We start from the raw sequence: 19,918 nt of genomic DNA on the forward strand, positions 1-19,918 counted from the left end.
AAGAAAAGAAGCTTGCTAGGAATGTTGGCTCTTTCCTTTTAGGTGGTGAATGTTTTCATATGAGGTGTTGTGCACATATATTGAATTTGATTATGAAAGATGGTTTGAGTGATGTAAATGGTTCAATAGTTCGAATTCGTGAGGCTGTGAAGTATGTTAGGAGTTCTCCACAACGGGGAAAGCGTTTTCAAGTATGTGTGAAGAGGGAAAATATAACATTTAAGTCACATTTGTGCCTAGATGTTTCAACTAGATGGAATTCCACATACCTTATGTTAGAGGAGGCCGTAAAGTTTCAAAAGGCTTTTGAAAGGTTAGAAGATGATGATATTCAATTCCTACTGGAAGTTAATAATAAAGCTCCTTCTAGTACTGATTGGGAATATGCTTGAGTTTTGATTGTTTTTTTTTTAAAATTTTTATGACGCCACTAACAAGCTTTCCGGATCTTTGTATGTTACTTCCAATAGATATTTTCATGAAGTGTTGGGAATTGAAAAGTCGTTAAATACGTGGTCAAAGAGTTCCGATATTTGGTTAAGTAATATGGCCTCAAAAATGAAAATTAAATTTGACAAATATTGGGGAAGCATTGAAAAAGTAAACATGTTGGTGGTGCTTGCGGTTGTGTTGGATCCTCGTTATAAATTGGAATTTGTGGAATTTTGCTATTCCCAACTTTATTATCTTGAAATAGTTGAAAACCTTAGGAAGAAGGTAATGGATACATTCAACTGCATTTTTAGTGAATATGCAAAGTTTCATGCATTTACTTCAAGCTCTAGTGGAACAAGTAATATTGCAAATGAGGTGGGAGTTGATGATGGAAATGTAGAAGATGATTTTTCCTCTTTGTACAAGAAACACAAGATACAAAAAGAAAGTTCTACTCCTAAGTCGGAAGTGGAAAAATATTTGGAGGAAGCTTGTGAAGATGTTGTTCCAGAATTTGACATCTTGAATTGGTGGAAGGTGAACGGAAGTAGGTATAAAATACTTTCTGAAATTGCAAGAGATATTCTAGCTGTTCCAGTCTCTACTGTTGCTTCGGAGTCCGCTTTTAGCACTGGAGGTCGTGTGCTTGATCAATTCCGTAGTTCTTTAACTCCAAAGCTTGTGGAATGCTTAATTTGTAGACAAGGTTGGTTACGGGCTTCACCAATACCAATTGATGTTGAAGAAAAGTTGGACGAACTTGAACAATACGACTATGGTAAATGTTAACAATTTGTTACATTTTTATTCAATTTATAAATAAATATCATATTGTGGATTTTTAATTAAAATATGTTATTTTGTAGATGTGACTACGGTTTCAGATTCAGATTGAAAGCTAGCCTTGCTTGTTGCCATTTTCAGAGTTGTTTTGCTGCTAGTCAAGACTGTTGTTTGATGTTTTATTGTGCTATTTTTTATTTTTTTATTTTATTTATGCTAATGAGCTACTGGGTTACTATTTAAGTATTTTGTTTTGTTCTATTTGGATAATTTATATTTGGTACTGTAATATTATTTTCACTTCCGGATGATTTATAATTTTTTTTTGTTATTAGGTAATTTAAGTTTGTGGTGGTATTTATATGTGCCAAATATATTTTGAAATTTTAGTAAATCTATTGTTGTTATAATTGAATGGGCTATTATAATTGTTATAATTGAATGGCTGTTATAAATCTTGTTGCAGATTGAATACATAAATTTTGATAATGGGCTATAATTGAATGGGCTGTTTGAAAAGCCCAATCAACCCAATCCGAGAAACTGATCCGATCTGGGCCATAATTGAATGGGCTGTTTGAAAAGGCCCAATCAGCCCAATCAGCCCAATCTGGAGAACTGATCCGATCCGATCCGTTAACTCACGGATCAGTTTGGTTCGGATTGAATACCCCTACCGATCAGTTCGGCTTCAATTTTAACCAATCCGTGGAGACCGATTCGGCTTGAGATTTATCCCCAAACCGAACCGATCCGAACCGCGATCTGCCTAAATAATGCCAATCAGTCTAAAGAACATGAAAGAAGAATTACTCATTTGAGTGTCACCTAATATCTCATCATCTTACTATTAATATTGATTGACAATTTTTTTTTTTCCAATTTGGTCATATTGCTTAATTTTTCTATCATAAAAATAAATTTTGTAACTAAATATTAAAAAGGGAGGGCCAAAAACTAACCAACAAAAATCGACAGGAGGGTTTTAGAAATGGCATTACTAGTGAGTGGTGATCAAGCACTAGCGTTCTTTTCTCACCTTTTTTCCTTTCATTCGCAAACCTCGGCGTCTCGGACAGGTAGGGTGGCGCACGCTGGGAAGACAAGACCCGCGCACACACCGCCCCCCTCTCTCTCTCACACACAACACACACAGTTCCGCTCTTTCTCTCTCTACTCTCCCACGACCCTATTAAATACGGGTAGGACTGGTATTTAAAACAGCACAGCACAACTTGTCAATTTCAAATGAATACTACCTTGTCCCCGAAACCCCAAAAATTTCTAGAGCGTGAGTGAGTGATTGCTCAACCATTTTAGAGAGAGAAACAGAGATATTCTATAGTTATATAGAGAGAGAGAGAGAGTTTCTCGCTTTTTCCGTATATTGTGGAGAATTTTTTACAGTGTATGTTTTAGTGGGTGAGAGTTGTAGAGAGAGAGAGAGGGGAGTGCTGCTTGGCTGCTTGGGTCTCACTTCACCGCCTGGCATTTGTTGTGAGAGAGAAGAAACAAAAATGGTGATATAAGGGCAATTGATTCGATCCAGTCCTCTTCTCTCTCACAAGTTGCCACAAACTATGCCTTGATTCCGCCATTAACGCCTCGTTTACTTCACCACCTCAATTTCTCTCTCTATATCTATCTATTCAGATCTCTCTCTGTCACGCACATAGCACAAATTTCCTGTATATTTTCCGATTTTCTTCACGCTGTTGTCCCTCTTTCATTCTCTCAATTGCTTCGTATCGTTCTAAGTGGCTGCAATTTCTGATCGAGTTATTTGCAGGACATTGAAGATATTGAACAACACCCTACAAATCCGAAGGTATTGATCTCAGGAAATTTATGTATTTTTTTTTTTTTTTTTTTTTTTATATTTAAGCGCGGTTATACACTATCGACTGAGCCTTTTGAATTCGTTTTGTGCGATGTAACAGTAAAAAATGATTTCTTACACAAATCAATTGTATATGCTTGAATATAGGTTTCTGATGCGAACGTTCATATCTAGTTGATTCCAAACAATTTATTATGTTTTATTTTCTAAATTCACAACTTGAGTATAGATCTTCGAGGTTTTGTTAGCTTAATGTTCGTGAATGAGCTCAATTCTTGATTTTATCAATTGCAGAAACATTGAATCCTTAATTCGTTCTGTTTGTCAATTTACTGGTGAAATTCTGTTGAATTAAGGACGAAGAACCGAAGATGCTGACGTGTATTGCTTGTTCGAAGCAGCTCGGTGGTGGATCTCTTCACCAACAAGAAAATGATGACACGGTGGCAACACCAAGCTCAAAGCAAGCAATTAAAGCTCTTACTACACTGGCATGTTCACTTTGACCTCCTTTGTTCATTTGATCAGTTCTAATTTCTCAAATGAGTCTAAAGTAGGCATAAACTCTATTTTCAGATCAAGGACATTGGATTGAAGGCCTCGGGAGCATGTAAGCACTGCAAGCCATGTTCAGGATCAAATCACCAGAACAGGAACCATGCCTTCTCTGATACTGGGTCGGTGTCGGAGAGGTTCCATTGCTTGTATCATCGAAGAACAGGCAGCTCGAACTCCACCCCAAGACTATGGGGAAAAGAGATGGAGGCAAGATTGAAGGGGCTTTCGAGTGGCGAAGGCACGCCGACTTCAGTGAGTGGTCGGACAGAGTCAGTTGTGTTTGAGGAAGATGAGCCCAAGGAATGGGTTGCTCAGGTGGAGCCTGGTGTTCTAATAACGTTTGTTTCACTGCCTGATGGAGGGAATGATCTGAAGCGGATTCGATTCAGGTATTACCTTCTTCCATGATCTTGATCTAATTTTGAAGTTCTGATTTTAAGAGCAATCACATGCTTAACATAGTAGTGGTAGTCCTTGTTGTGCCATTGTTCTCTGCCTTATGGTTTTGAATTGTCAATTGATAGTTTGCTATGGATTTTTTTTTTTGTTTTTGTTTTTTTCACTGTACTGCATTCACCCAAAATCAAGGAAGTGAACCCAAGTGGGTCATGGTTGACAATTAAGCTCCTTCACCATTCAAAGGAAATCAGATCATATGGCATTACAGAGAAAGTAAAATAAGAATTGGGACCCAATATGGAGGTTATCGTTGTTATCACATTGCATTAGAGATAACTTGGTTTGATGGGAATTATCCTACCAATGGAGAAAATCTTTTTACATTACGATCGAAAAATTTACCAACTTGTGTGTTTGGTTTAATGTAAAATGGTTGAATTGTTGGATTATGGCTGCTATCTTTGGTGCGCTTCAGTGAGGTCATTTCTTCATCTCAAATGGTGAAAAGTTATTGTAAACTTGTGGTACTTCTCCCTGCAGAACCATGTTAGACACGTTAAGTTGTAGGACACTGATTGGCATATTAAGCACAGTTCAAGATGTAAAAAATAGTATGATGAACATGTCGGTGTCAGAATATCCACCATAAACTGGCTTCTTGAATCCTGAGTCAAATTCTTACTATTTGATAGAGGCCAAAGATTCCAAGGGGATTTTTCCTTTGTGGATGTATTCCTGCTTGTCAGATAGGAGTTGTTTGTATTTGGCTGGAGAGATTATGCAAAGTGTGCTGCACCGTCTGGATTGCTATTTATAAATTAAGTTAATAACATTAAATTATAAACATACAATTTCATGATTATTTGCTTTACATTGATTCATATTCTGCACCTACTGTATGAAAATGCCCAACGAGATAAGTGAAGAGCTATTTTATAATTCACTTGCGTCATCCAAAGCCTTTAATAGATTGTTTGTTTAAAAACAAATAAACATTACGATATTTTGTTTTTTTCCTTTGTGGTCAAGGGTCTTTGCTTGGTGCACTGGTAACATTCTTGGGCTGTCAAGCCTGAGAACACAGGTCTTATCCTGGGAGCAACCACTTTGTGCAATGGGACCACACTGGGTAATGACCCTTTGTATAGAGTTACACACTAAATGTGGTCCTAGAACAAGAGGAAACGAGATAGGTGCCCTGAATTGGGAACAAGCAGTGAGAGAACATTTTGCTCTTCTGTTTTTCAGTTAAGACACAGAGGTAACACCAATCAGAGGATATTATTATTATAAATCTTGTAGGATTACCAACTTAAAATAAAAGAACTAGCATGATCTGTCCTGGCCTTCCTTGTTAGTTTGCACTGAGGGTCAAGGGTAAGCATTGTACAATCAACCAGATTAATACAGAACTATTACATGGTATTTATGGCATTTGTCAACTTTTCCCTTTAATTTATCTGTCTAATAGGGGTCAGTACTTTGCATGATTGTGAAATATTACGTTGTCAAGTGCAAGTAGACACTTTGTGCATATAATGCCAAAGGTTGGGCATGTGTCCAGTCCTCTCTTCCAGCACCTTGAATTGGTAGGACTAACACTTGGTAATGGTCTTTTGATTTTTTGGTCAACGGCTGAACATTTATCTTACCCCTCCCAGGATATGTTGATGCGTTTACAAAAAGATTTGCGCCCTTATTTGTCTGCTGACTTTAAAATTATAGCATGAATCAACCAGATTAATACAAAACCATTACATGGTATGTATATTTGTCAACTTTTCCCTTTGGTTTTTTCTGTCTAATAGGGGTCAGTACTTTGCACGATTGTAAAATATTACATTGCCAAGTGCAAGTAGCCACTTCATGCATATAATTTCAAGGGTTGGGCATGTGTCCAGTCCTCTCCTCCAGCACCTTGAATTGGTAGGACTAACACTTGGTAATGGTCTTTTGATTTTTTGGTCAACGGCCGAACATTAATCTTACCCCTCCCAGGATATGTAGGTGCGTTTACAAAAAGATTTGTGCCCTTATTTGTCTGCTGACTTTAAAATTATAGCACAAATCTGCTTAGAACAGTGTCAAAACCAACAAAAGAACCAATTGCATAACCTTTACACAGTGTTCGTAAACCATTTTGGCTGGCTTAATGTTATCATGGCCGCTATAGATGTGGTCATAACACTCAAATGATCACTTTAGCCATGAATGATAGCCATGTAAATCAGTTTGATGGGTGGCTAATTTAACCTTTATCATTTTATTGCAAGTCATCTCAACTTCTGACATTTTAATCCTCCAAGTGAATATCTGCTCATTGTATCCTGATACATTCTCCATGAGATGCTTTAAATAAATGGTTCGGAGTGCTGATGATCTTTTTGTTGGTTTGCGTAGCCGTGAGATGTTTAATAAATGGCAAGCTCAAAGATGGTGGGCAGAGAACTATGACAAGCTTATGGAACTGTACAATGTTCAGAGGTTCAATCGCCAAGCAGTACCGTTGCCAACTCCGCCGAGATCTGAAGACGAGGTGAGTTATTACTCATTAGTAGCAACATATGGTGATGATGTCATGTAGTTTTACCACAGGTGGATTCATGGTGTGAATTATATAATGGTTCATTGGATGAAATCTATTTTTCTCCCAGTTGATTTGCTTGAATTTTGTTTTTACTACATGTAGAAATCTTATAATAGAATTTCAGAAAGTAATGCCTTTGTCTTTACTATCAATTGTTGTGATGACTCCAATTTGTGGACATAGTTTTGCTAAAAAAATCCTATGCAGAAAATGAAGGAAGTATTTCATTTCAGTTATGATATTCTGTGTTGACAAATATATATATTTTTCCTGTTTCAGAGCTCAAAGATTGAATCTGCTGGAGGCAGCCCTGCAACTCCACCATTGAGCCAAGAGTGTTTACCCCGAAACCTCCACCGTCCAACCAGGATGGGCTCCTCTTCATCAGATTCACTTGACCACCAGCCAATGCAATCCCGTCATTACTATGACTCCACTGGTCTTTCTTCAGCACCAAAACTCTCTGGCATCAGTGGGACAAAAACTGAGACATCTTCAATAGATGCTTCTGCAAGGTCTAGTTCGTCAAGAGAGGCAGATCAATCAGGAGAGCTGTCCATCAGCAATGCCAGCGATCTGGAGACTGAATGGATTGAACAGGACGAACCTGGAGTTTACATCACTATCAGAGCATTGCCAGGTGGTAATCGGGAGCTTAGACGCGTCCGGTTCAGGTATGTGGTTTTTACGTGGAATGTCAAAAGGAAATGAAACTGGTTATGGGGGCATATTTATCTTGCATTCCCTCACTGATACACTTTCTAGTACTGAGCTATGGGGAAACAAAAAATCTGAATAGCCTAAACGCATAACAAAGTTATAGAAGGAAAACTAGGGCTCACCAATATCACCATAGATAAACCTGTTCTGGTACTGGTGCCCCATTTTTGTACTGCACAGAAAGATAAAGATTAACACAGTCCTTTCAAGTTTCCAAGAAATGAACACTACTTGCGTTTTATTTAGTTTTGTTCTGGTGACTTGATGGTGGCACAATGTCGCATAATGGTCAAGCTATGCGGGTAAAAGTTGTGTTTCAATTTTATATATTTCTCAATGTTTATGTTGTTGATGAATTAATGTTTTTAGCTCTAAGTTGGCTTGAATTTAGGAACCACTGAGTTCATTTGAATTTAATAGGCTCCAGTTGAGTGAGTTTGAGTCTGAGTTTGACTTGGTAAGGTGGTCCCCGCCTATTACTATCCCATGTGATGCTAGACACTGGGTTTATCTTCCTTCTTTATGATTTGGACCATTGTTTCCGCAATCTTTCTTAACCCAGATATATTCACAGCTGTACAAGCTCTATATTATATTTGAGTTCTATATATTAAGCAAACAATTTGAATCTTCTGAACTTTTTCTTAACCCAGATACGTTCACAGCTTGTACAGCTGTATATTATATTTAAGTTCTATATATTATATTTAAGTTCTATATATTAATTGAACAGTTTGGATGTTTTGAGCTGAACTTGAACAAGTCTTTCCTAATGTCTGTTGCAGCCGAGAAAGATTCGGAGAAATGCACGCAAGATTGTGGTGGGAAGAGAACAGAGCTCGGATACAAGAACAATACTTGTGATTTCGTTAAGTGTGGAGGTGGGTGGCCTTGAATATTTCTTTAGAGACAGGTGTTTTAGGTGTTCTATGGGCACCCAAAATACAAAAATGGTGCTCTTGACTACTTTTTTTTATTCAACCTCTCTTTGTGAATTGAGTTACTTTTTTTTTTTTTTTTTTTGAATATTATTAATCAAAGGGGGGTGGGGGTGATAATGAAAATTGTTGGCGCTTTATGGTCTGGGGATTGGTGCAGAAGCAGATGAAAATGGGAAAAATGATTACAATAACAGATCCTAATTCATAGTAGTAGCATATCGTGTTCATCAGATTCAATCTTCTTCTTCTTCTTTTCTTTTTCTTTTTTTATTTTTTTATTTTTTATTTTTATTTTTAATATTCCCTTTCCTTGCCTTCTTTCCCTGGATTTAAGTACATAGTATATATGCCTAATTTCTTTTCTGGTTAGATTAACACACTCTTGTCAATTATGTTTGATAGGGTAAGTGCGGTGGTTGGGTCGCTCCCTCTGTCCGGGACCCTTGCACCCTCCCCCTCCCCTCTAACTACTAACTCCGAACATTCTTGCCATGCAAAGAAAAAAAAAAAAATTTGTGTTTGATATGAGAGAGTAATGTCACATGACTTTGAGACATGAGGTTTAATTCTGTCCAAATGCCTGAGAGGTCGAAGAAGATCCATGATACCAAATTTGCCAATTGGTATCATATGCTAGCACGAGTTAGGATCCATCAGATGCAAAGATATATTGTGGCAAGGAATAAGCTTGATTTGTTTTTTTAGTAATTGGACAGCTACAGTGAATAATTGTAAATTGATGAAACTGTTAAAAAGTACTAGTAATAGATATAGATTCCTGAAAATTTGATGTAGTTGGTGCAAGGTAGGGGTGCAACTTGAGCAGGCCCAATCCGAGCTCAGCACAAAATTTATTTTTTTGCGATCTGGGCTTGGGTTGAAAACTTGAAAAGTAACAATCCAATTTCAATTATGGCTGGGTTCGGATTACAGTGTTGGGCGACCCAAATCCAAACTCGATTCCGTCTTGAATTATAAAACCCGACAAACCCGAACAATGAACCAGAAAAGTAACAATCTGATTTCATTTATGGTTGAGTTGGGTTAGGCTTGAAGATTTTATATCTCCGGTTGATCCCAATTTAGGCCTTACGCAAGGTTATATATTCAATGTTTTTGTTTTGTTTGATGATAGTGATGTTGGGCCTGTATTACTGGACACATATTGTTCTGAATTCTGCAAATTAAATGTTGACATTTTACTAAAAGTTATTATTATCTTTTAAATAATTGAATCAAGTTTTTCTCAGAAGAATGATTTTATGTCAATTGTTTAACTTACAGTAACTAGTAACCAAAGTTCAAGATGGTAATTTGATGAAAGATGCAATAACCTGGTTATTATATATAACCGCGTAAGACTGATAATTGGCACATACCATGTTCATTCATAGATTAATCCCTATTAAATAAAATATTTAAGACTGATATCAGGTATGAAAAGATCATACCTAATTGTGAAATGAATAGTATCAAGTTTTTTTTTTTTTTTTCTTCGTTGAAGGGTAAAACAATTGTATAGATATTAGTAAAATGAATTGGGAGGGCCCAAGATGGCCCAGGAGGGCAAGAGCCCAACAAGAGACTAAGCTACTCAAGTAACATGATAATGAAAACTAAGCCCAGCTACAGGTCTGCCCCCAACAGTTGAATCAACTATAAACTAAAAACAATAGCCAGACATTGAGACATATGTGCTTGATAAAACTGAATATTAAGTATTAAAATTTAAAGGCTGAATTTTAAGTACTAAAGTTCTTAAGTGGTAATTAAAAAATAAATATTTTTTTGATATTTTTTAAAATTTTCATCGATGATAAGTGATGTCCTGTCACTTAAAATTTTACCCAATATTTATGTCCAAACTTTTGATTGCTGCTTAGCATCTTTTGAATATCAGATGGACATCTCTAGAAGGCAATTTTAATGTGGCTTTTTTTTTTTTTTTTTTTTTTTAACTCTGCTTGCAAAAAGTTTGGCTATGGTACATCCATCGTTCTAGCTAATTGTCCACACTTTCCAAGTGTTGTTTCAACTTATATATGCCTATATGGTTGTTCCTTAGGGCATCTCTGCTGAAGCAAAGGGTCATCACAATTTCTAGTTGATCGAGAAATTTGGGAGGTTTAGATCGAATATAAACCTAACTTTTGACATTATTATATGAAAAATGATTTAAAAGCTCACCATTTGGGTTCAAATGGTGGGCTTGTGTAGCATTATCTTATTATATAGTATTTGTTTTGACAGGTTACTTTTTGGTAAAAAAATAACTCGTATTTTCTCATTGATTGGGCTTTTTTTTTTCGTTGGATCTTCAATTTTACACATAATGAACACTTCATCGATCTCCACTGTGAATATAGACTTTACCGAATTACGTATAAATCTTTGTGTTCGTTTTTTGTGTGTGGTGTGTTTATTATTCTATCTTGTGATTGTTGCTTGAGTTTACTGCATTTGTTGTAAAAATATTTATTCAATTTATCATGACAATGTGAATAACTAAACCGAAATCTTTTGTCATAACAACCAATATTCAAGAATGTTTTGGATGAATCTGGATAGAGTGTGACACTAATATTCAACACACACTAATAATAAGGTTAAAAGGGTCACACTCATGGGTTGAATGACAAAGAAAGAAAGATGCCAAAGTAGTTTTTTAAAAAGCCTGAAATAAATGGGCTTATGTGCTCCAGATTCGTTCTAAAGATTTGGCCTCTTCTACCTTTATAAAGCAACCAATTTTTGTAACTTGTTTTTTACTAACTGAGCCCATCAGTGTGAACAAGAAGATGGTGATACATAGCTAGAGGCCAAGGTTGAGTTCTTCTTTTGTCAGAATGGAAAAGAGAGAGAGAGAGAGAGAGAAAGAGTTTGTAGTTTTGTGTGTGTGTGTGTGTTTCTTTTCTTTTCTTTGTTTGTGTTCTTTTTAAGATCGATCAGATCAGGAGGTATGTTCTCCTCCTCTTCCTAGGGATCGCCAACACACTCCTTTTCATGATTTTTAGTGCCCCCTGTCCATGCACATTCCACAAGGCCCCCCTCCTCTCTTTAGCTCAAACTAAAGCTGCCTCTGTGTGTGTGTGTGTGTTTTTGTGTGAGTGTGTTTGGTCATCTGAATTTTGTTGAGAGGTCCCACTTCAGAATTTAGTTATGGGAAAATTACATATAAATGGAGTCAAAGTTCCATATTTACTTAGAGGCGGAGTCAAAGTTCCATATTTCTCTAAAATGAATTGCTGAGGTGGCACATGGTTTTTTACTGTTTATAAATTGTGGTGCCTAAAATACCCTTCCACGAAGGTACTACTTTTTCTTCGGAGGTACTACTTTTTTGAACTGAAGGTACTACTTTTTTGCGTTCAGGTACCATATTTTTTAAACACCCGCGAAGGTACTACTTTTTCTCCGGAGGTACTACTTTTTTGAACTGAAGGTACTACTTTTTTGAACTGAAGGTACTACTTTTTTGTTAGGAAAGGGCATTTTAGGCACCACAATTTTCTAAACAGTAAAAAACCATGTGTCACCTCAGCAATCCATTTTAGAGAAATATGGAATTTTGACTCAGTCTCTAAGTAAATATGGAACTTTAATTCCATTTATATGTAATTTTCCCTTTAGTTATCCTATCAACTTTCCATGTCAATTATTTATTTTTTATTTTTTTAACATTTTTGAGCCAAGCACACTTCACCTGTAGTATCTGATTCAACTTGCCTGAGAAAATAAAGGGTCTCAACCAACCAAAGCTAGGGATTATGAGGGTTTTGAATCTTTTTATTGTTTGTCAAAGATAAAAGAAAAAAAATAAAGTAAAAATATTGTAATGTCCTATTAGAGAAGCATATGTTAATGCATTTCTTATGCTAGATTAGTGTCTGAGAATCCAATAAAATTAACATCAATCAAATAGTGATCACAAACCACCATTGATATATATATATATGTTTACTAGAACTTGGCATTTAGTTTACAGAAATTTACGTTTGTAAAGTACGAGTTAAGTACTAACATATGTGATTTAGTAGTATTTATCTATAATTCTTTCAAAGTAAAAAAATAGAGAATTCGAATCTCTTCAAAAATAGTGTGCGAGTTTTTTGCCCAAAAAAACAAGTCTGGACAAAGTAGAATAGAATTTCACGTGTCATAGTGAATTCGTAAAAAATTAACTAACTATTGATAAGACCGCACAAATTTTTATCACTATATTATGTGCAGCACAAATTGTTGATTAAGCTCTTTATCTTTATTTGTGATCCATGTCTACATGTATAATAATGAAGCACACCCTTCCCACACCTACACCCACTGTTTAGGCGAAAATTTTGAATATAATTCATATCAAAATTTAGATAAGCCACTTTTGTTGGTCAAATATTCACTCCTTCCACATTTGACCAATCTGATTCATTGTCTTTGATTAATTTGTTCCATCTCATCTTGATGTAAGATTGTCTCAGTCATCCAATTACACTATTGCGTTCATGCACACAAATTTTTGTTAGAGATACTGTGAGAAGAAGTAAAATGATTTATTTTCGAAATTTGAACGCGTCAACTGAACAACATTAGATGATAGAATTTACGTTTTCAGTCATATATTATTCAGGTGATAGTTTCAAAATTCGGATATCGAATACCTTATCATTACTCTTAACAATAAAAAAAAAACAAATAACTTGAAGATAGAGATAATTAATTTTATACAACACAAGATTCAAATTAAGCATGAAAATGACCAAAACATAGACTTGGTCTATAGGGTCTTAGTTGGAGAAGAAGGTGGGTGACCCACATATATAGGAATTGATGGTTCATATGAGGGTAGGCTGGTTCTTGAACACACAACTTGTCCCAAGTCTATGGCATAATGGACCTGTGGCATAAGGTGGAATCGTCTCTATAGGGTATTTGATCATGAATATGAATTCACTTGTAGGGTCCACTACCCCACCACTTGGGACAGGCCAATTGTGGAGTACCACATTAGGTACATTGATCCTATAAAAGCAAATAAGATTTAAGTTGTGTTGGTTAAACTATTACTTTTATGATGTGTACAACTTTGTGCACCAACACTGATCTTACAATTTTGATGATTGTCCATCATTCATATTTTGCAATTGTATTTACATGTGGACAATTTTACTAATGAACTAGATTACAAAAAAAGTTTAATTAAAAGTTTATAGCAACCTTTCCATCCTTTTAATTTTCTTTCCTTTATTCTTTTCTTCTCTTCTTTTCTTTTCATGATCAGTTTCACACCAATTCGTCGGTTAGTTTGTAAATTAACTTCTACCGTACATTGTGATAAAAGAAACAAGCAAGTTAATAATTTTTTTTTGACAAGAGTTATGATGCTGAATTCGAGAGTATGACCCATTCAATTAAAATTACGTGAATAAGAGATGATATTATCATGATAATATCTCACTCTCATATAAAACAGTTATACATCCGACTTTCAGACTACTTATTATTATTCTTTTGACAATCTTGTGCTAATTTTGGTTCCTAATTTTTTAGTTTACGGGTTTCTATAAAATCATTTCACCCTAAGATTAGTAGTCACCTTGTGCAAAAAAAAAAAATAAAAAAATAAAAAAATAAAATAAAAGAAGGAAGAAGAAGAAGAAGAAGAAGCCCTTGGAAATCACTTGTTATGTAACCCTAATATTATATGAGTTTAGTGGGGGCGGTGAAAAATCATTCTGAACCTTATACTTTTGTTTTAGTATGAAATTTCATTAATGATTTTGTAAACGTAATCTAAATTTTAAGTGAAACATGTATTTATGTGTGTTCTTAATTACTTTTTTTTAGTTGGTACCACACACACACACATGCCTCATGTTTGAACCCTTAACCTCACCTCTGTTTGAAAAGTAATCAATGCCTTTGGACTTTAGCTAATTGAATCAATTCCATTGAACATACTACTGAGATGTGTCAAGTCTAATGGGGATATATGGTGGAGACTTGAGTCCACATCCACCAAGAGAAGATGATCAACTCCTACATTCTTAGGTGGGATGATGGCAGTGTGAAATTTGTGGAAAAGCCCTTTTCTTGGTTATGGCACATCAATGCATATCTAGTTGCCCCTCTGGGTCCCCAAATTAGTCATTCCATGATCTGAATGGAATCTATATCTTCTTTCAAATTGTCTTCAATCAAACAAATCTTTCCATTTTATCTTCATTAATTCTCTCTCTTTCTATACTACTTGTGTGTTTATGAAGGGAAAATCAAGGAAAGAGAGAAGAATGTGCATGTGAGGAAAAGGGAAGAGAACAGAAGAGACGTATTCACGCATTGCTTTTGTTTTAGCACTTTGTCTAGTTTAATATCTCATTTAATTTTTAGTACAATCTCACTTTTCTCTTTCTTCATATATATATATACACATTAATTCCTTCCTTCTATTCCTTTCTTTACTCGAATCAAATCTTATTTGCTTTGTTCTTTAATTTAGTTAATTCTTTTATACTTATCTCCAATCTCTCTCTCTCTCTCTATAAAGGTTGAGAATCCACGAGGGCAATCATTATGCATATAAGCACCACCCACTAAGTAAAGCTTTTTTCTCTCTCAATCTCTATCAAGCACACACATGCACATACAAAAGGTGGAAATATATGTGCATCCTTGGCCACGCTTTCTTCGGTGCCTTAGCAAGTCATAATTAATATTTCATATCTAGTTAATCTAGTGTGAGAGATAAGGTGTTATCTCTAATTGATTCAATGTTTTACACGCATCATGAGTATGAATATGAATATGACAAGACGTTCAAATTCAATCCAACAGTTGGTTAAAAGATGAAATATATATAAGAAAAGTTATTCATTTGTGTAAGATTAATTTAGACCTTTATATCTTATTACGCTTGTACAAAGTGATTGTTCTTACACTCAAACTTACACAAGGTTGCAAATAAAAGAACAGTTCAAAATCGACTTATTTAAAGTTTGGGTCGGATCAACTTCGAACTTGATTCTTAACCTTGCATTTAAGAGATCATGTTCCATCAATAATGTCATGCACGATGGAAGACAACAATGCGTTAATCACAATATGTTGTAAGAGCTTGTTAGTTTTGATGGGAAATGAGAGAAAAAGAAAGAGACTGATTTGGAGAAAAACCTTATTCCGTGTTTTTTCTCAAAAAAGGGAGGAGAAATGGAAGGATTTAAAGAGAGAAGCAAGCACTCACTAACTCTTTGCACAATGATTTTCTTGCATGTCCTTCCAAAGAATTGTAGGAGAACGACTGGAGAATTATTAATACTTATTTTTTTTAGCCCCTTTTATATAATAAGTGAATTGTAGTACTGCACTTATTACTCACAAAATAAAACAATACTCCTCATTGTCTATTCCAAACACGATGCTAGGTTCACAAACATATATTTTTTTTGTTTTGTTTTTAGTTTCTTTTACTAATCAACTCACGTCCACCTTTTATCGGCTCCGCCTTATTGACTGAATCTACAAATTGAAAGAAAATTTATAGATAATTGCTCAAAATCAAGCTTTTTTAAAAAATTTTGTAAAAATAAAGTAAGAAACTTAATTGTTAGAAATTACTAAATGCCAAAAAAGAATAAAATCCAAATCCGTTTAGACTTCCAAAGAAAATTCTAAAATATTCAAAATTAAAAAAAACGCAATTTTCAAATCATAAACGATTGAATTCGACCAAAAAATGCCCTACCTCAGCAACAAAGCTGTTAATTTTTGAGATCAAGTTAGGTTGTTTATGACCATAACTCATTAAAAATATCCCCAAAAAAATTAATTTCACCTAAACGTTTGACCTTTTGACGATCCAAACAAATTCTAAACTTATCAACAACCTGTTTTACATCAGAGTTTTTGACAGAAGTTTGCTCAAATCATTTAAAAAGCTATATATTTATTTAGAGTTAATAATACTGACACCGCCTGGGATTTCGAATTACACTCAAATGCAAGTCAATGCTTTTTTGACAGTGACAACCCTAATTTCGGGTTTTAAAATTTTGCATCCACACCCAACTTATAAAAAGACTTAAATGTCTTTGACTAGTTAACAATTACTTTTGATAATGAAATGACTTGATTGCCCTTTTCTAACTAGTTTTAAGGACCAAATTGACCCATTATTTACCACTTCATGCTATCATCTATCATCAGTATCAAAGTTTGGCCTTGTCTTCACCGCCACAAGTACTTCGAGTTCCACCGGGCGTGCTTCTTTATGCTACCTCATGGAGCTCGAATAGTTAAAGCTAGTAATTGCTCTGCCCGTTACTGATGTCGCTGCTTAGGATGTCCCCGAATCCATCGTCACAAAAGATATATACTCTTTTCATACCAAAATACTTGTCCATCTTTTCATTTTGAGATGTTCCAAAAAATATGTCCTATTCTAAAATTAAATATACTATTTTTTATAACATTTCCAAACTATCTTTATTACTAAACAACTGTAGCACTATTTTGTCTTTTAACAAATACATATTAGAAACTTTACTTTTATCAATACAATAAAAAATTATTAAAATTCCACTACTATAAAAAGTTAGATTTCCCATACAGAACATGTATATTTTGGGATAGAGGGAATAATATAGAGCAAAGCCTTGCTCGTGTGTATATATATATATATATATATATGAATTGGGGGATTAAGACATACTGAAATTCTTTTGTTGTCAAGGTAATTTTTGTCAATTCCATTGTTGATATTTTGTAAATTGAATTAATAATTCAAGGACATTTATGTCATTTGAAAGCTGATTGTCCAAAATTACTTTTTATAGTTCGGGGTTTTATATAATTTGGGTTTTATAGTTTCTTCCCCATGCCAACCGGAGTCCATTGCATATTTATTTAAACTTTTAAAACACACATATTACAAGTATAAGCTTGCACTGTCAGCCTAGCAGGTAAGGCTTTTGGTGTCGTCTCTCTGAGTCTCGATTCGGGCAATTACATGTATTCAAATTTTGCAAACCACTGCAGCATCCAAAATGGCTAGTGAAAACTAGAAAATCCAATAAATTAGATTAAAAAAAAAAAAAAAACATCATTGTAGGATCAAAATAAATTTTGGAGAAATTGTCTCCAGAAATGAAGGGAATCCACGGCAATTTTTCGAACTGTTCAGTCACTCTGTTTAAATAAAAACCATTCCTTAATCCTGAATCCTCCTCTCTCATACTTGTGGTCCAAACTTTATACAACAAATTACCCTTCAAATTTTTATAAACTCAATCGTATATTACAAATTTGTTAAGACATTTGTTTAGAGAATGTAAAATAAGTTGTGTTTAACTGGTATATCAAAAGCAAACAGAATCAATTAAAGCAATTAATGACCACATCATTATTGCCAACCTGGCAGTGCCTCCAGTTTGGAAGAGGGTTTGGGCCCTTAAAAGGCAAGTGAATGAGAGTCACAGTATTCATTCTCCTCTTCTCTCTCTCTCTCTCCCTCCTCCCTCACTCTCCAAGCGTGGCCTCTGCCTCTCATTACTCTCTCTCTCGCTCTAAACATTTCTCTCTCTAAAACCCTCCATCTGTATATCTAGCTAGACCATCAAAAAACACAAATCAGTTACAGTGTCTCTTTTGTTCCCTTCTCATTTCCTCTCACTCATAGCCAAAAAACAACAAGGTTTCTGTCCTTGGAATGTCTGAAATTGTTCTTCTACCTCCTATAGTATCACTCCCTCTCTTTTGCAGCTTTTGACACTCTCAAACCAGACAATTACAAAAGAGAAACAGTTTTTATCATCTTTGAACCTTCTTCTTTTGTGTTTCTCAAGCTATATACTTCACTACTTGTCCTGAATTTCCATCATATGAAATATTCATCAAGCATAAATCAAGAAATGGAGAGGTGGGATCGATATCGGTGTCGGCGAGAACCAGAAAACCCTAACCCATCTTTCTCCTCCACTCTTCTCGACGCCATCTACCGTTCCATCGACGAAGATGGTGAGAGAGAAGAAGAAGTCGTGTTTTACAGAGAAACCACGAGAAAGAAACACAGCAACTGCGCTTTCAAGGCCGACACTGCTATGGATGAAGACATGGCAAGTCTCCAACGAGCCTGCATGATCGAGAAGTGGATGGACAAGAAGAAGGTGAGTGAGAAGCTCGTCCTCCGCCGGAATTCAGCTCCGGAATTCGAGAGAAAACGGAGAGACCACCACGGTGGTGGTCGTGGCGAGTCCTGGTTCCTGAACTCGAGCTCTAGCTCTTCTGATTCGAGTTCCGGAGGAGGGTTCTCTTCCTCCGAAGCTGAATCCGTTTATGGACATCCGGCTAGGTCATCCGCCGGTGGTGGTGTCGCCCACCGGCTGAGCCCTATCCGTACTAGTAGCTCAGCTCATCAACATGAAAAGTACTCAACAGTGACAAAACCTGAAAGCGGTTTCAAGTGCTCCAAGAAATCAAAATCCTTAAAGAATATATATGGAGATCTCAAGAAAGTAAAGCAACCGGTCTCACCCGGTGCTCGTCTCTCCAGCTTTCTCAACTCTATATTCAGTGCCGGAAATGCAAAGAAAGCAAAGGTTTCATCATCTTCCTCATCGTCGCCGGAGATAAAATACTCCAATTCTGCTCATTCCTCAACATGCTCATCAGCTACTTCATTTTCGAGGTCCTGTCTCAGCAAAACACCCTCTTCTAGAGGAACACTGAGCAATGGCACGAAAAGGTCTGTTAGGTTTTATCCTATTAGTGTGATAGTTGATGAAGATTGTCAACCATGTGGACACAAGTCTTTGTATGAAGATGAACCGAGTTTGGAGAAGATTAAAGATATCAGAAACTCCATCAATGAAGAGCTTCAGCTCCATATAATGGAGAAGCACAGGCGAGTCGAGGAGGCTGCGAGAGAGCTACTGAGGAATTATCAGAAGAAGGTCGAGTGTGAGTTTGATATGAGAGGTGGTGTCTGCAACAAGAAGAACAACAATGAAGTGTTCGATGATGATTACGACGACGATGACGGTGCAAGCTGTGCGAGCTCGGATCTTTTTGAGCTCGATAATCTCTCTGTGATCGGAATTGATGGGTATAGTGAAGAATTGCCAGTGTATGAAACAACCCATCTCGATACTAATCGAGCCATTGCTAATGGCTTACTTGTGTAATTCAAAAAATAGAGATGGTGATGTTTTTTTTTAGTTATTGGTTTGGGGTTTACTTCAAGAGAAATAAAAGTTATCATTTCTCTACTAATTCTTGGTTCTATAATTTCTGTACCCTTAATTTTGTATATTTGTGTGTGTTATTGTTGACGCGTTATTGTTTGATATAATGGTAAAAATTTAAATTTGTAAAAGTAATCATATGTATTTAAATTTGTACAAATAATGTCAAAAGTTAGATTCTTGTTGTTGGGATAATGTTATTTTGTTTAATTATAGTGAAAATTTGATTTGACAATTGTGAAAATAAGAGTTTGAATTTGTGTAATTAATGTCAAAAGTTAAGCTCCTCTCATGTCATGGTCTGTGTGTCATATAATGTAATGAAATACTAGAGATAGATTTTGAAGATCAATGAGGAGGCTAAAGGAAGAGGTTATGGTGTGATGATTGAGGAGTGAGAAAGTAGAGAGAGTTAGAGAGAGAGAGT

At 35.6% G+C, this 19,918-nt stretch overlaps 2 protein-coding genes across 4 annotated transcripts; both read left to right on the forward strand.

Annotated features, from left to right (window-relative positions):
- The first annotated feature begins 2,278 nt into the window (after positions 1 to 2,278).
- On the forward strand, positions 2,279 to 8,500 carry LOC132283678 (protein Brevis radix-like 2). Of its 3 annotated transcripts, none has more exons than XM_059785678.1 (7): positions 2,279 to 2,297; positions 3,008 to 3,046; positions 3,415 to 3,549; positions 3,635 to 4,005; positions 6,416 to 6,551; positions 6,882 to 7,276; positions 8,108 to 8,500. In XM_059785678.1, the coding sequence occupies exons 3-7, from the start codon at positions 3,430 to 3,432 to the stop codon at positions 8,184 to 8,186; spliced, it is 1,101 nt and encodes a 366-aa protein (XP_059641661.1). In that variant the 5' UTR covers positions 2,279 to 2,297; positions 3,008 to 3,046; positions 3,415 to 3,429; the 3' UTR covers positions 8,187 to 8,500. The 3 variants fall into 3 exon arrangements, with proteins under 3 accessions (XP_059641661.1, XP_059641659.1, XP_059641660.1); XM_059785676.1 differs by lacking the exon at positions 2,279 to 2,297 and adding an exon at positions 2,305 to 2,906 and having other exon boundaries at positions 3,353 to 3,549; XM_059785677.1 differs by lacking the exon at positions 2,279 to 2,297 and adding an exon at positions 2,305 to 2,906.
- Positions 8,501 to 17,731: 9,231 nt separating this feature from the next.
- On the forward strand, positions 17,732 to 19,519 carry LOC132284240 (protein BIG GRAIN 1-like B). Its single transcript, XM_059786324.1, has one exon. The coding sequence runs from the start codon at positions 18,130 to 18,132 to the stop codon at positions 19,429 to 19,431; it is 1,302 nt and encodes a 433-aa protein (XP_059642307.1). The 5' UTR covers positions 17,732 to 18,129; the 3' UTR covers positions 19,432 to 19,519.
- Positions 19,520 to 19,918: the final 399 nt, after the last annotated feature.

Source organism: Cornus florida, unplaced genomic scaffold (genome assembly GCF_030987335.1).
Source record: "Cornus florida cultivar Cherokee Brave unplaced genomic scaffold, ASM3098733v1 CherokeeBrave_3.0.0_Hap2_Chr11, whole genome shotgun sequence".
NCBI classification, from domain to species: Eukaryota; Viridiplantae; Streptophyta; class Magnoliopsida; order Cornales; family Cornaceae; genus Cornus; species Cornus florida.

What these genes read in the sequence shown, in the direction of transcription:
- LOC132284240 (XM_059786324.1), top strand. Translation starts at nt 18,130, where the DNA reads ATGAAATATTCATCAAGCATAAATCAAGAAATGGAGAGGTGGGATCGA.
- LOC132283678 (XM_059785678.1), top strand. Translation starts at nt 3,430, where the DNA reads ATGCTGACGTGTATTGCTTGTTCGAAGCAGCTCGGTGGTGGATCTCTT. An exon ending in TTAAAGCTCTTACTACACTG is followed by an intron (nt 3,550 to 3,634) that starts GCATGTTCACTT and finishes CTCTATTTTCAG; the next exon opens with ATCAAGGACATTGGATTGAA. An exon ending in CTGAAGCGGATTCGATTCAG is followed by an intron (nt 4,006 to 6,415) that starts GTATTACCTTCT and finishes TGGTTTGCGTAG; the next exon opens with CCGTGAGATGTTTAATAAAT.